This window comes from Scaptodrosophila lebanonensis, unplaced genomic scaffold (assembly GCF_003285725.1).
Source record: "Scaptodrosophila lebanonensis strain 11010-0011.00,11010-0021.00 unplaced genomic scaffold, SlebRS2 tig00000061-arrow-pilon, whole genome shotgun sequence".
In the NCBI taxonomy this organism is placed as follows: Eukaryota; Metazoa; Arthropoda; class Insecta; order Diptera; family Drosophilidae; genus Scaptodrosophila; species Scaptodrosophila lebanonensis.
In genome coordinates, this window is record NW_022060554.1 from 357684 (window position 1) to 372132 (window position 14449).

The 14449-nt window shown below is 41.6% G+C and overlaps 1 protein-coding gene across 1 annotated transcript in view; it reads left to right on the forward strand.

Moving 5' to 3' along the window:
- The window catches only part of LOC115624845 (spondin-1), a 57427-nt gene extending 46870 nt beyond the window's left edge, over nucleotides 1–10557 (forward strand). Inside the window, exon 7 of the mRNA XM_030519689.1 lies at nucleotides 10445–10557. Coding sequence (XP_030375549.1) covers nucleotides 10445–10557 — 113 coding nt within the window. The remainder of the gene's footprint in view (nucleotides 1–10444) is intronic.
- The last annotated feature ends 3892 nt before the right edge of the window (nucleotides 10558–14449 follow it).

Here is a 14449-nt window from a genome sequence, read left to right on the forward strand (position 1 = left end):
ATATATGACAACTTAAATATGAAAATACAAAATATAATAATATAAACCAACAGGGACGGATGGAGAGAATCTCAGAGATCGCCTTGACCATAGGATCCTTTTGATGTGACGCCCTTATGAGTGCTGTTAACTTCGAAGATACCATCATGACTTGCAGTGGGTAGTGGCTAAGATACTGTACATGCTTCAGTCGCTCTCCTGCACGGTGTTCTACGTTGAATTGGAAATCGTGCAAATACATGACCCATTGAGCACATAATTTTTGTTAAGGGTCTGCTTAAATGCGGCGCAGTCCGTAACCAGCTTTAAAGGCACGCCAAATAAATAATGGCGATATTTCTTAACTGCTAGAAATATTGCCTTCGCCTCCTGTAAGTAGCTATGCTTGCGATACTCGGCATCCGATGACTTCTTACTCCAGAACGAAACAGGGTGCAATTGACCATCAAACCATTGCATTAAAGCCGCTGCAAAACCGTCCTTCCATGCGTCGGTATGCAATTCCGTTTTTGCCTCTCTGTTGAACAGTCGCAGTACTGGCTCTTCTATGAGCGCCTACTTTAAGTAACAAAAAGCCAGCAACTCGTCAAGTCCCATTTTGAAATGTACATTTTTTCGCAACAAATCTTTGAGTACTTCTGTATAAATCTGCGAAAAAATCCTGTCACACCGAGGAATGATTGTACTCCTCTGATATTTTTCGGAACTGGAAACTTGCTGATGGCATCTATCTGTACAACGGCACTTCGACTTCTCACGACTGACTACTGATCAACTGCTCACGACTGCTGACTAATGACTGCTTATGACGGCTGACGACCGACTCCTTTTGACGACGGCTGATGACTGACTATTGATGTCGATCTTCCTCTTCTACTACGCCATTCTCCTGCTTGCGCCTTGCAATTATCACATCTGCCCATCTGGCTATCTTACACTCGGCCAACCTGTACTAGCCATCGGTCCCCAATGACCATGGGTCCTCGTTGTTAACCGCATACCTCCAAAGCTTCATGTTACAGAGCTTGTGGTCGTGTGACTTATGAGTCCTTCAACATTTGCTGCTTTTCGCACCTCGTAGCGCCTGTTTCTCTTAACTTTTGTCACCTCGTATGGGCCAAGGTACTCGCTCGCCACCTTCCTGCCACAAATTGCGTACGACGGATTGCCACCATATCGCCGATATGGAATCCGTATTCGCTTTTACGCTTCTTATCGTACTGTTTTTTATAATCAGCTTGGGTACTTTCAATTAGAGTTTTCGCAGCTTGTCGTAATAATTGCCTTTCGCTGTCAAAATTAGCAACCATTTTTTCTTCGAGCATTTCCACAATGCGGTTATCTCCAGAGTTGTGCATCTTTACGCCAAACATTATCTCAAAAGGTGATCTTTTAGTAGCAACGTGGACTGTGGAGTCTATGCTTTTTGAACTATAGGCACGTATTTGAACGACTTGGCTGGTTGCTCCGAGGACAACTTTGATATATTCGCTAGCACGGAACGGTTTAATCGTTCTATCTGACCGTTCCGCGGGGAACTCCTGTGGTACTCCAAACGTGTTCGATATTATTTGAATCAGCATACTGCTTAAATGCGTCTGCTATGAAAGCTGTGCCACGATAACTGACAATACGAATTGGATTTCCGAATACTGCGGCCCATTCTTAACCACTTCTTCGGTTGTTGTTGTTTTGGTCGGGTATAACCATACAAATGGGGTAAACCCATCCACCATGGCAAATATATACTTGTACTGCTTCGCAGTGGAGTCCATTGGGCCAAGATGAACCACGTGCAGTGTGTGTAACGGGAGTACGCCTTTTTCGATTACATGCGGGAAACCTTCTTTCTTGCCAACCTTTTTGTTGTGCACAATCCACTGTACGCAATTATTTATAACATGTGCAACTTTGTTCTCCAGGTGAGGAATCCAGTAAGTCTGCAGGATTGTATGCATTGTCTTTTGTGCATCAAAATGTCCAATATTATGCGCGTTCAGTATAATCTCCTTTTCCATAAGCTTTGGCACAACCAGTAAATCAACTCCATTCGCTACTTTAAATAACAAACTGCCTCATTGGAACGGATGAAGAGAATCTCAGAGATCGCCTTGACCATAGGATCCTTTTGCTGTGACGCCCTTATGCGTGCTGACTTGCAGTGGGTAGTGGCTAAGACACTGTACATGCTTCAGGCGCTCTCCTGCACGGTGTTCTACGTTGAATTGAAAATCTTGCAAATACATGACCCATTGAGCAACGTCTCGAGGTACATCCTTTTTGTTAAGGGTCTGCTTAAATGCGGCGCAGTCCGTAACCAGCTTGAAAGGCACGCCAAATATATAATGACGATACTTCTTAACTGCTAGAAATATTGCCTTTGCCTCCTGTATGTAGCTATGCTTTTATTACATCGGAAGCATTTAAGATCGGCCCGGCAATCTTTGCGTAAATGCTCTATTGATCCGCAATTAAAACAATGCTGCTTCTTCTCTGGCCTATTCTGCATAGATTTTTTGTTGTTTTCAACGGCTTTTTAAACTTTAATGCTTCCTGTTCTGGTTCTGTAATGCTTTCATAAACATCGTACTTTTCTTTCAACTCCTTTAGTGTTTTGCAGCTATATAGGTTTAACTTGTAGTCGCTTCTCATATTTAAGCCATTCACAACGTAGTGTATAACAGAGTCAGTGTTCACAATGCCGCGTGCAGCAATGCGTTCCATGTGCAGCAGATATTCTTGAAAATGTTCGCCTTTCGATTTCACGCGACTTTGGAGCTCCTTGGGTATATCGGCACTGCACACATATTGTTTTCCAAATTCATCGACCAACAATTCATAAAGTTCTTTAAAGTCGCAGACTGTTGCCGATTAAAAAAAAAATTGAGCTCTACGTGTCATTTTGGAGCGCGCCTGTACATATTTCTCGTTAAGCAACGGCATTCATTTCGAAGTTGGCAAACCACTGTTGCACTGGTATGCTTTCGCCAACAAAATCTGATTTTTCTCATCGACTTGGATTTTAAGCGTCAATAGCTGCACGAGTTGTTGCAACGTTTTATTGTTGTCTGCTATCCCACTTGTGTTCTCTTCGTTTATTCTCGGATTTTCTTGTGAACTCGTTGACGTAACAGCTATATACTTTTCCAACACTGAAACGAGTGGCGGCTTCTCGTTACTTTGCACGATCGCTTGTTCGGCTTTACCGATTGTCCAGTGAGAGTTTCATGACATTTAATCGATTGCAAGTGAAGTTATTGCGTTTTAAGTGTCAGTATGCTTGTGTTATCGGTGCAAAAATGAGCTTCAAACAAAGAGCCAACATCAAATTTTGTTTTAAAATTGGTAAAACTTTTACCGAAACGTTTCAATTGATGGAACAAGTTTATGGCGATGATTGCCTATCCCGTAGCAGAGTGCACGAGTGGTTTCAACGTTTTCAAAGTGGTCGTGAGGACATAAATGACGATCAACATGTGGGCCAATCAAAATTCGTGATCACCAAAAATTCCATCGAAACTGTGCGTGAATTCATCAAAAATCAGCCGAAATCATCATTGAAATTGATGGAAATGGAATTGAACATCTACAAAACATCGATTTATCGCATTTTCACCGAACATTTGGGCTTACGAAAGGTGTGTGCACGGTTTGTTCCGCACAAATTGACTAACGACCAAAAATTGCTCAGAATCGATCGACGCTTGTGACCGATTCTTTGACCAAAAATCACATTTTAACCATTAACCCCGCCGTATTCACCTGATATGGCACCGTGCGACTTCTACCTTTTCGGAAAAATGCATTTGCCCATGAAAGGAAAGCGTTATGCAGACGTAGAGGCCATTCAAAAGGCTTGCACCGGCATACTGGCGGATATACCGGCCAACGAGCTAAAACACTCGTTCGACATGCTTTTGGATCGTGCAAAAAGCTGTATTGAACCAGAAGGAGACTATTTTGAATAAAATAAATTGATTTTGCCGAAAAAACCATTTGTTCTGTTTTTTTTTTTTTAATCTGTTTACTTTGGAACACACCCTGTATACTATTTAAATTTATCGCTTCTTTTTTAGCTCTTTTTACTGCCGGCTTTTGTTCTTTTATAAACGGCATGAGTTTTGCATGTATTTGTGGCGTACCAGATAGACGCTTGATAGTTTTTCTGCTTGTTACCAACTGTGCCTCTTTATACTCTGTACATGAAATGTACAGAAGTATATTAGGTTTGCGGGAGCTGAAAAATGTAACAGGCAGAAGGAGGCATGGCAGACCCCACAAAGTATATATATTATTGATTAGCGTGACAAGACTAGTCGATCTAGCCCTGTCTGTCTGTCTGTCCGTCTGTCTGTCCGTATGAACACCTGGATCTCAGAGAATATAAGAGATAGAGATACCAAATTTTCCACAAAGATGCCTTATGTGTGTATTCTATACGAGTTTGTTTTATTTTTTTGATTTTCCCCCCCCCCACTTCCCCCCTATGGGGGTTTTCACGATTTTCCATTTGTATAATCGCCTATATCTCGGAGACTATAAGACCTAGGAGCACCAAATTTTAGTCCCAGATGCCTTATGTGAATACGCAGAAAATGTATATTTTGGAATTTCCTTCCCTCCCTCTCTACCCCTCAAATCGTAACTCCCGTAATTCTTGGAATTTCGAACTAAAATTTTGGAAATACCCCCAGTTGGTTATTATGTGTCCGTATGCCAAGTTTCACTATGATAGACCGATTTAACGAGAAGTTATAGCCATAAATATATTTGCTACTGCAGCGCTGCCCGCTGCTGTTGTGAGTTCGAATACCGAGAGAGGAAAAATCGACCAATTTTTTATTTTATTTTCTTAATTTTTTTTTTTTTATAATTATTGTAAACATATGTACAGAGTATTTCAAAGTCGGGACACCCGACTTTAGCTTTTTTACTTGTTTTATATTCCAATTTCGTGTGTGTTTGACTCAATAAAGCACGAAAAGACGCGAACGTGAAAATACGATGGAAACAAAAACAACACGACCAAAATGTAATTTAAAGTTAGAAAAATACACTAAAATTTATTCCAGTTTTTTCACAAAGTCTATCTTAAACAAGTAAAAAAGCTAAAGTCGGGTGTACCGACTTTGAAACACTCTGGACATATGTTTAGAAAGTTATTCTATATCTATAATTATAGATATTAAAAAAAGTAAGAGAAGTGGGAGAAAATCAAAAAAATAAAACAAACTTATATAGCGTACACACATAACGCATCTTTGTGCAATGTTTGGTGTCTCTACCTTTTATAGTCTATGATATCCAGGTGTTCATACGGATAGACGGACAGATCGACTCGTCTCGTCATGCTGATCAAGAATATATATACTTTGCCATTAAATTAATTAATTAAATTAATTAAAATTAATTAATTAAATTAAATTAGAATACATGTTTATGTTCAGTTTAAACAGCATACATTTACATCACGTACCTATGCGTGTTTATATGCGTGTATGTATGCAGCACAAAGTTGAACCAAAGCAGCAACAACAACAACAGATGCGGGCAGAGGTGCAGGTAGGGCATGGGCAGCGATTTTATGTATGGCTATAACTTTCTTCAGAATTTACCTATCATGATGGAATTTGGCACACGGACACATTAGTACTAACTGGATGTACCTATCAAAATTGATTCTAAGAATTACGGAAGTTATAAGAAAAAACACGAATTGTGGGGGAGTGGGGGGTGTATCAGAAAAAATAAACAAACTCGATCCTAGCTCTTGTACTTACTGAGATCCTTGCGCTCATACAGACAGACAGATGGACATGGCTATATCGACTCGTCTTCTCATCCTGATCAAGAATATATATACCTTGTGGGGTCTGCCACGCCTCCTTCTGTGTGTTACATACATTCGCACAAAACTAATATAGCCTTTTACCCATTGGGTACAGGCTATAAAAAGGGTGTTCAGGAAAATTAGCTAGGAATAAAATAGAGGGAAATGCGGAGCATCCGAATTTTCCATAATATATGGATTGGAATGCTATATGCAAGAAGGTAAATGAGCTGAAGGCTGAGTTCGATAAATCGTACAAAAGCCTCACTCAAAATAGGCCAATACAGATAGGCACATTAAATAGGCACACAATTAAATTGGTGCAATATTATAACGAGATTCGAGAGATATTCCTAGAAAGCAAATCTAGGCTCACGAGTCTCCATTGGACTCAGGCTTCAGATGTTGTTGTAAGAGAACAGCTGCTCCTTGTCAGAGCAAGACATGGCTTGGATATACACTTGCCAAATGTCATAAGTAGTGCGGCGACATACATATATAGCCGTGGACGAGAATGAAGTTATGTCAATAAGTCCCAGGTCAAAATCGTCGAATACGGCATACATAATTTCGGAAGAAGATTCCAAAAGTGGACTTCCTCCCAATAACAGCCCCGCAAGAAGCGAAGCGGCTGATAGGTTTAATACAATAGAAAACAGCCCGAAATTGCGAAAGTGTCGCAGGCGCAGTTACAATTCTTAAAGACGGCGTCATCTCTGATACCAGAGTTTGATGGCAAAGCCCAAAATTTGAGAAGCTTCTTGGACGCATTGCAGTTGGTGGGCTCAATTAAAGAGCCACACGAGTCAACGGCAGTTCAATTAATAAAAACAAAGCTCAAAGGCAACGCACGTAATTTAATTAGCAGTGAAAACTCAATTGCTGATATTGTTTGCAAACTTTTTGCCACTGTAAAAGGTGACTCAGTTGAGGTTATTACAGCCAAACTGCTGTACCTTCAACAGAAGAGCAAGACGGCAAATCAGTATACCCAAGAGGTAGAGAAACTGACAAAGTCTCTAGAGAGTGCATTCATAAACGATGGACTTTCATTGGAGATAGCCACTAAATACAGCACGCAACATGCTGTAAAATCAATGATAAAGAATTGTCCCATTGACAGGGTAAAGCTGGTAATGGAGGCTGGCCAATTCAACTATATGAATGAGGCCATTCATACCAAATCAGGAAATTCAAAATGGAGTATACATTGTAAACTTTATTGCAGACTCTAAAAATATTTTTGTTTGAATTTTGAATACCACAGATAAAAATGAAATCATTCAATTAAACTTAGTAAATTTTGAAACATTGAATGATTATGAAATAATAGAAGCAAACACGAACAGCTATCACGTTGAGGTCTTGAACTCGCCCTTACGGAGCATGCAGCAAAATATTGACGTATTTGGAATAGAAACCGAATCGATATCAACCAATAATTTCTATAAGCAGAAGATAAGAATGAAAGACGATGAACCTGTTTATGTTAAGAACTATAGAATTCCACATAGCCAAAAAGAAGAGGTAAAAAAACAAGTCAAGAAACTAATAAAAGACAAAATAGTAGAACCGTCAGTCTCAGACTACAATAGTCCATTATTAATAGTCCCAAAGAAATCATTGCCGGGTTCGGATAGTAAAAGATGGCGTTTAGTGATTGACTACCGCCAGATTAATAAAAAAATCTTGTCCGATAAATTTCCATTGCCCAAAATTGATGATATTCTCGATCAGTTGGGTAGAGCTAAGAACTTCTCATGTTTGGATCTGATGTCGGGATTTCATCAGATTAATTATATAAATTAAAAAAAATTAAGAGAATTAAACAAAAACTGTTGTTCGATTTTACCTCTCTCGGTAAAAGGTTCATAATTGTCTATTATTATGTCTATGCTCATATATTCGTGTCTGTGTGAGCATGTTTGCAGTCAACCAAAGCATGAGCATCAACAACAGCTGCGAGCAGCGCTTGAGCAGCAAATATATTTATGGCTACCATACGATATATCATAGTGAAACTTGGCATACGGACACATAATCACTAACTGGGTGTATATGAAAAATTTGACTTCGAAATTCCATGAATTACGGGAGGTAGAGAAAATCGCGATTTGCGGTGGAGAAGGGGGAGAGGGAAATTCCGGAGAGCGGGGGCTAATTCAGTAAAAAAAAAAAAATGATGCACTTCCCACAAAAAAGAAAAAATGGGAAAATAATTTTTTCATTAATTTTAAATAATTATATTAATTAAATTAAATACAAATTATTCAATACATATATACAAAAGTGGTGACATGATCACCACAGCATACATTTTCAACAGCATACAATTACATCAGAATCGTGTCTCTGCGTGTTTATATGCAGCACATGTATGCATGCTGCACAAAGTTGAACCAAAGCAGCAACAACAACAACAGCTGCGGGCAGCGCTACGGGCAGAGCTACAAACAGAGCATGGGCAGCAATTTTATTTATGGCTATAAGGACTTAGGAGAATCTGAATACCAAATTTGGTTGTTCTAACTCTATTACTTTTTGAGATCCTTGCGTTCATACAGACGGACGGACAGACAGACCGACATACAAGTAGCTATATCGACTCGGCTTGTCATCGTGATCAATAATATATATACTTTGTGGGGTCTGCCACGCCTCCTTTTACCTGTTACATAGATTCGCACAAAACACCAAGTATATATCATAAATCAAATGTTAAGTGAAAAGCATTGTTGCCCTGTGCAAGATGTTCACAAAAGTGAACAAGGGCTCATAAATTAGCATAGAAAATGCAATGCAGTAGGTAGGCTAGTCAAAAATCTCAACAGACCAACGCAAGCAATGCATATGTACAATTATGTATAGTACGCAACTATTTACACTATACTGGTGTTTATTTTTATACCCTTTACCCAAAGGCTGAAAGGGTATACTAGTGTATTATTTCTTTAAGTATACAAACCAAGTTTGAACGTCAGCCGTGAAAATAGATTTTTTATACAAACGTTATAAAACGTCCCGTCACTCCCGGGGGTTCAATTTTTCCAACTTCCTAGCTATTACCGGTTGGGCCCTGCGTTGATGCACAATCAGTCAGTTAGGACAAATTATTTATACTCTGTACATGAAATTTACGTATATGTATGTAGAAGAATAACACTTCAATAAAGAAATGTGTTCGCGTAAGAGGAGAGCGTACTGTCCGTCGGTCGTCGGCTGCCGACCGTGAACTCACCACACCGGCGGCCGCCTAGCATAGGCTTAGAATAAGCTTAGACTAGGCTTAGAATAAGCTTAGACTAGGCTTAGTTTTTAGGTCTTAATATTGTATTGGCAATATAAGGTCTGCGCATGTGCGCCCCCATCCAAGTGAAGTACTTATTTGAAATCAAACAATTAAAGTGAAGGTACAACCACTCATATCGTCTACATCATTTGGTATGAACGACGTCCACCCCACTACATTTTAATTGGTCCTTCGAGTCGGATTTCATCTGCTGCACCTCCAAACATCATCCTCGTTTTGTGCGGCTTTGAATTCCCCCCCAGCAAGCATCGGTGGATTAAAAGCTGAGTACCCAATTGCGTTTTTTTATTGCTTCAATATTAGTGCCGCACACCTCAAGTGCGATTCGGAAAAAACTAAATTAGAAGTGCAAGTGTCAGCGCAATCAAAAGAAAGGAAAAAATTGTAGCGGCTTATTTGTAGCTTATGTACATATTGTACTCAAGTATACATATGTACAAATAGACTCCCGCGAACTTCGAATTTCCAATTCAAACTCGGCCGTGTTGTAAGTTGCAAAGGTCTTAAGTGTGAAATGTGTATATGCGAACATATTGTGTTGTCAAACCTAACTGTGCCAACATATGAGTGTTAATAAGTGCGTAAATCACATAGGCATTTATTAACATTCAATTCCACATAATTTGCCTATATACGCTTAAGTTAAGACACTACACACGGAGCGCCTATTCTTATTTATATTTCTCTCATTCATTTATCCAACCCTCGCACTGCACTGGTACAATTTCCGCAAATTAAACAACTTATTTATTTGCCTCCGCATTACTATATTGCATATAAGTTTTTCCCAAATCTTTAGCAATATTATTATTCACACAGCCGAGACAGCTGCATATATGTACATATTTTTTGGGCTTCTGTCGTTTGTGTTGTTTGCTAAACTTTCCAGCGCTTAAGATAAGCCGGCTCCTCGGCTCATCAATATTCTCTCCACGCCTTCGTTCTTCGGCCGTTATTAGCGCTCTCTGGCGCTCACACCCACACACATACACACACAAAAATGTCTCGCTGCAGCAGTGCATTGGCAGCGTCAGTTTGAGCGCAGCTGAAACAATAAGCGTTTATTTTGGATCCAGTACCAACCTCGGCGTTGATTAAAAAATATTTTCCTTGTTTTTGTCTGCGCACAATATTTATATATTTTTCTATTAGCAATCCAAAAAAAATATGGGAAGGTTATAAATATTTTTTCATTTTTCTAAAAAAAAAAAATAATTAAGAAAGCAATCCTAGGCTTTCCGTTCGTATTGCCGCCCAATATAGTCAGTCCAAGTCCGTTTTTTCAAGGTTTACTATGCTAGCAGGGAATCAGGCTAAGGCTTCAGAGCAACAGGACATAGCTGATCCACCTTCAAAGCCAGCGCTAGCTCCACTAAACCTAACATCCGCCTCAACGTCAAGGGTCAGTCCCACCTAGCCGCTCACACCAAGCGCGAGTTCCAAGGCTCCGAATCCAAGACTGCTCCTACTGAGAAAAAAAGGACTAGGTCCGTATCTCAGGAGTCCCGATCGACCAGCCAAATGTCGCTCAATACCTTTCTCCTCGTGAGCGACAGATTAAGCGCTTTCGAAGCTACTATGTCCGCCTCCTCAATATCCGAGTCATTCCTGTATATACTCAATACCCGACGAGACCAAGTCAAGGCGTTATGGGCCCAAGTCGAGCAGGTGTGTGATCAATGCACAAGATCACTAAGTGCGTTGGCCACTGAGGAGAGCAGGCATGATATTGCAGTCGTCCTCAAAAAGTACGAGCACTGCTACTTGATTTATGAAAAGTGTGCAGCCAAGCTCAGCGAGAGCATTGACAAGCTTTCCGCTGCCAGTAAGCTACCGAGCCAGCCGTTGCCGTCAAGTCATCCTTCGACATGCAGAGACTGCTTCCTCCCTCCGGTTGATACTGAAGTTTTCAGTGGCGATCCTCTACGGTGGCCTACCTTCCGTGATCTATTAACTGCGGTTTATATTAATAATCCGAGGCTCAATCCCATTGAGAAACTTTTCCATCTCAATGCCAAGACGACTGGAGAAGCAAGGTCCATTGTCCAAAATCCAAAGTCTCCGCTCATCCATGACAGCTTTGAGTCCGCTTGGGCGAATTTAAAGGAGCAATTTGAGAACAAAAGATTGCTGGTTAATAGCCATCTAAATCTTCTGTTCGGCCTTTCCACAATCGGCCAAGAGTCTAGCGCAGCTGTCAAAGGCCTTCAAAGCACCATTCAAGGGTCACAGAAAACTGGGACCCCATTTTGTGCTTTTTCTGTGAGCGCATGCTTCCCAAGGTCACCCGAGGTCTGTGGGAGCAGTCCTTAAAAAGTAAAACAGAAATTCCAAAATGGGCGGATGTCAACACGTTTTTGGTTGAACGCTACCGTACCCTTGAGGCAATGGACGACGAGAGGTCGGCGTCCAGTTTTCAGGAGCAAAGCCATTCCAAGCCTCAGAGAAGGGACGGGCCGCCTAAGAAACTCAATTCATTCTAGGCAAAGATTAGCGTGAAACCACCTCCATCCAACAAGGCCAAGCCACAGGCCTGCAAAATATGTTCCAAAGAGAACCATGCCATCCGGTTATGCCCTCGTTTTCTGGCAATGTCCATCACAGACCGAATCACCTACATCAAGCAGAACAAACTGTGTCTAAATTGTTTTGCGAGAGGACATCAACTACGGCAATGTAGGAGTGTGCACACCTGTTTTACGTGTTACCGTGTGCTGCAGCAGCCAGTGTTATTCTGGCTGCTCAGTCTTCCACTCCACAAATACAGTCCACATCCGATAGCCAGGCAAGTATTCATAATTATTTTGTCGCCAATTCCCAGAATGTCCTGCTGGGCACCGCCTTAGTTGACATTGGTCATTTGGGTACAAATTATACAGCGCGAGCTCTGATCGATTCCGGATCAGAGGCTACATTTATTTCCGAGCGATTTTTTAATCGGCTACAGCTTCCATTCCAATCGGTGCAGGCCCAAGAATCGGGACACACCGAAGCTGTATCCGCCCAAGCCCGCAAGCTCTGCCATTTTACGCTCGCATCGCCGACTAAACCAAGGTTGCACGTCGAGACCTCAGCATGTGTAATTCCACAATTGGCAGGAAATCTTCCCTCGTATACTATTCCTCAAGATCGCTTTAGGGACCTGCCAAATGTTCAGCTAGCTGACCCCATGTTCCACAGAAGCTCGCAGATTGACGTGCTGATTGGCGCTGATATCCTCCCATCCATTCTTATGGGCGGCTTCCAGAAGAATTTTTGTGGCACTCTCCTTGGGCAGGAATCGATTTTCGGCTGAATCCTAAGTGGTGCAGTGACCCGCTTCGTTTTCCACTCACGTCTCGGTGAGCCAGGACGTCACGTTAGAAAATCTTCTCACCAAATTTTGGGAGGTGGAGGATCTTCCAGGCAGAGTGATGAAAGAATCCGACGCCGTATGCGAACAAAATTTTGTGCATACTACGCGAAGAGAAGAGAGCGGCAGGTATGTGGTCACCTTACCATTCAAGGATCCTGATCACATTGACCTGGGCATTCCAGATCCATTGCTCTCAATTCCTGAAAAATGAGTTTCGGCTGAAGAAGAATATCAGAAAGAGCAGTATGACTCAGTGGTCCAAGAGTACCTTGATCTGGGTCATATGCGGCAAGTTGCTCCCGATAGCGCATCCGCCAATTTCTATCTGCCTCGCCATGCCGTGATCAACCCTGACAGTACCACTACCAAGGTTTGGGTAGTTTTCAACTGCTCAAATCGTTCTTCCAACAGTAAGAGCCTAAATGATGTTCTCCACTCATGTCCGGTTTTACAATCCGATCTCACGATGCAAATTTTAAAATGTCGTTTTTTCAAGTATGTGTTTAGCTCCGACATCACGAAGATGTATCGCCAGATTCTTGTAGATTCTAAACACACGCCGTTCCAAAGAATTCTCTTCCGCAACCAAGATGGTGATCTTTGTGACTACGAATTGAGCACAGTCACCTTTGGTATAAATTGCGCCCCCTTTTTGGCCATTCGAGTCTTACAGCAACTTGCCAAAGACATGACACATAATAGCGAGCCAAGTGATCTCCAACTTTATGTACGTGGATGACATACTAGCGGGGGCCCATACAATCCACAGCGCGGTTTCGACCGTTAATGAGCTGCGGGAAGCTCTTCTTCCTTTAAGAAAGTGGACGTCTAACAATCGGGAGTTGCTACGAGAAGTGCCTCGTGAGCACATGCTGTGCGTTGATTTTCTGGATCTCGAAGACGCCAGTACAGCAAAAACCTTAGGAGTCCGTTGGAAAGCCAAGGTTGAACTACAATCCTCCTATACACAGCGCGAGGTCCTTTCTCATGTCGCTAAGTTATTCGATCCAGCGAGCTGGCTAGCTCCTTTTATCTTGCGCTCGAAAATGTTCATGCAAGAGCTTTGGCTGAGCGAGATCGGGTGGGATGACCCGTTGCCTCCTCAGTTGCATCGTCAATGGATCGAGCTCCTGCAAGAATACCCTCAAATTAACCACATCCGGACGAGAGCGTACTGTCCGTCGGTCGTCGGCTGCCGACCGTGAACTCACCACACCGGCGGCCGCCTAGCATAGGCTTAGAATAAGCTTAGACTAGGCTTAGTTTTTAGTTCTTAATATTGTATTGGCAATATAAAGTCTGCGCATGTGCGCCCCCGTCTAAGTGAAGTACTTATTTGAAATTAAAAAACTAAAGTGAAGGTACAACCACTCATCTCGTCTACATAATTTGGTACGAACAACGTCCACCCCACTACATTTTCAAAATGTAAATCATTAAATGTCTGTAAAACAAATACAAAGAGAATGTGTCGTGAGATCTAACGGATTGCACACTATGATGCACTATGAGCAAGGCTTAAGTGCAAGTATTGCATTAGCGACTATGACTATGCGGGACCATTTGAAGCAGCAATAGTACTGGTAGTTACAGTCTGTAACTTACATGCGGGTTCTCTAAGTGGCTAGAGGTATTGGTCACAAAAACAACTGCAGCATCCGCAACTATCGCATTGCTGGACGACTTGTTTACAAGACATAGTGTTCCGTTGGTTGTGGTTTCGGATAATGGAACCAACTTTACTTCAGCTGAGTTTAATCAATATTTATCGTCTGTCAGCGTTATATACCATAAACTAACGGCGCCTTCAATCCCGCATTTAATGGATAAGTAGAACGTTATGTGCAAACGGTTAAAAATGGCCTTACAGCAATGAGAACCACCCCCGGCAATCTAAATAGCAACATAAACGAATTTTTGCGACAGTACAGAAACGCGACACACTGCACAACAG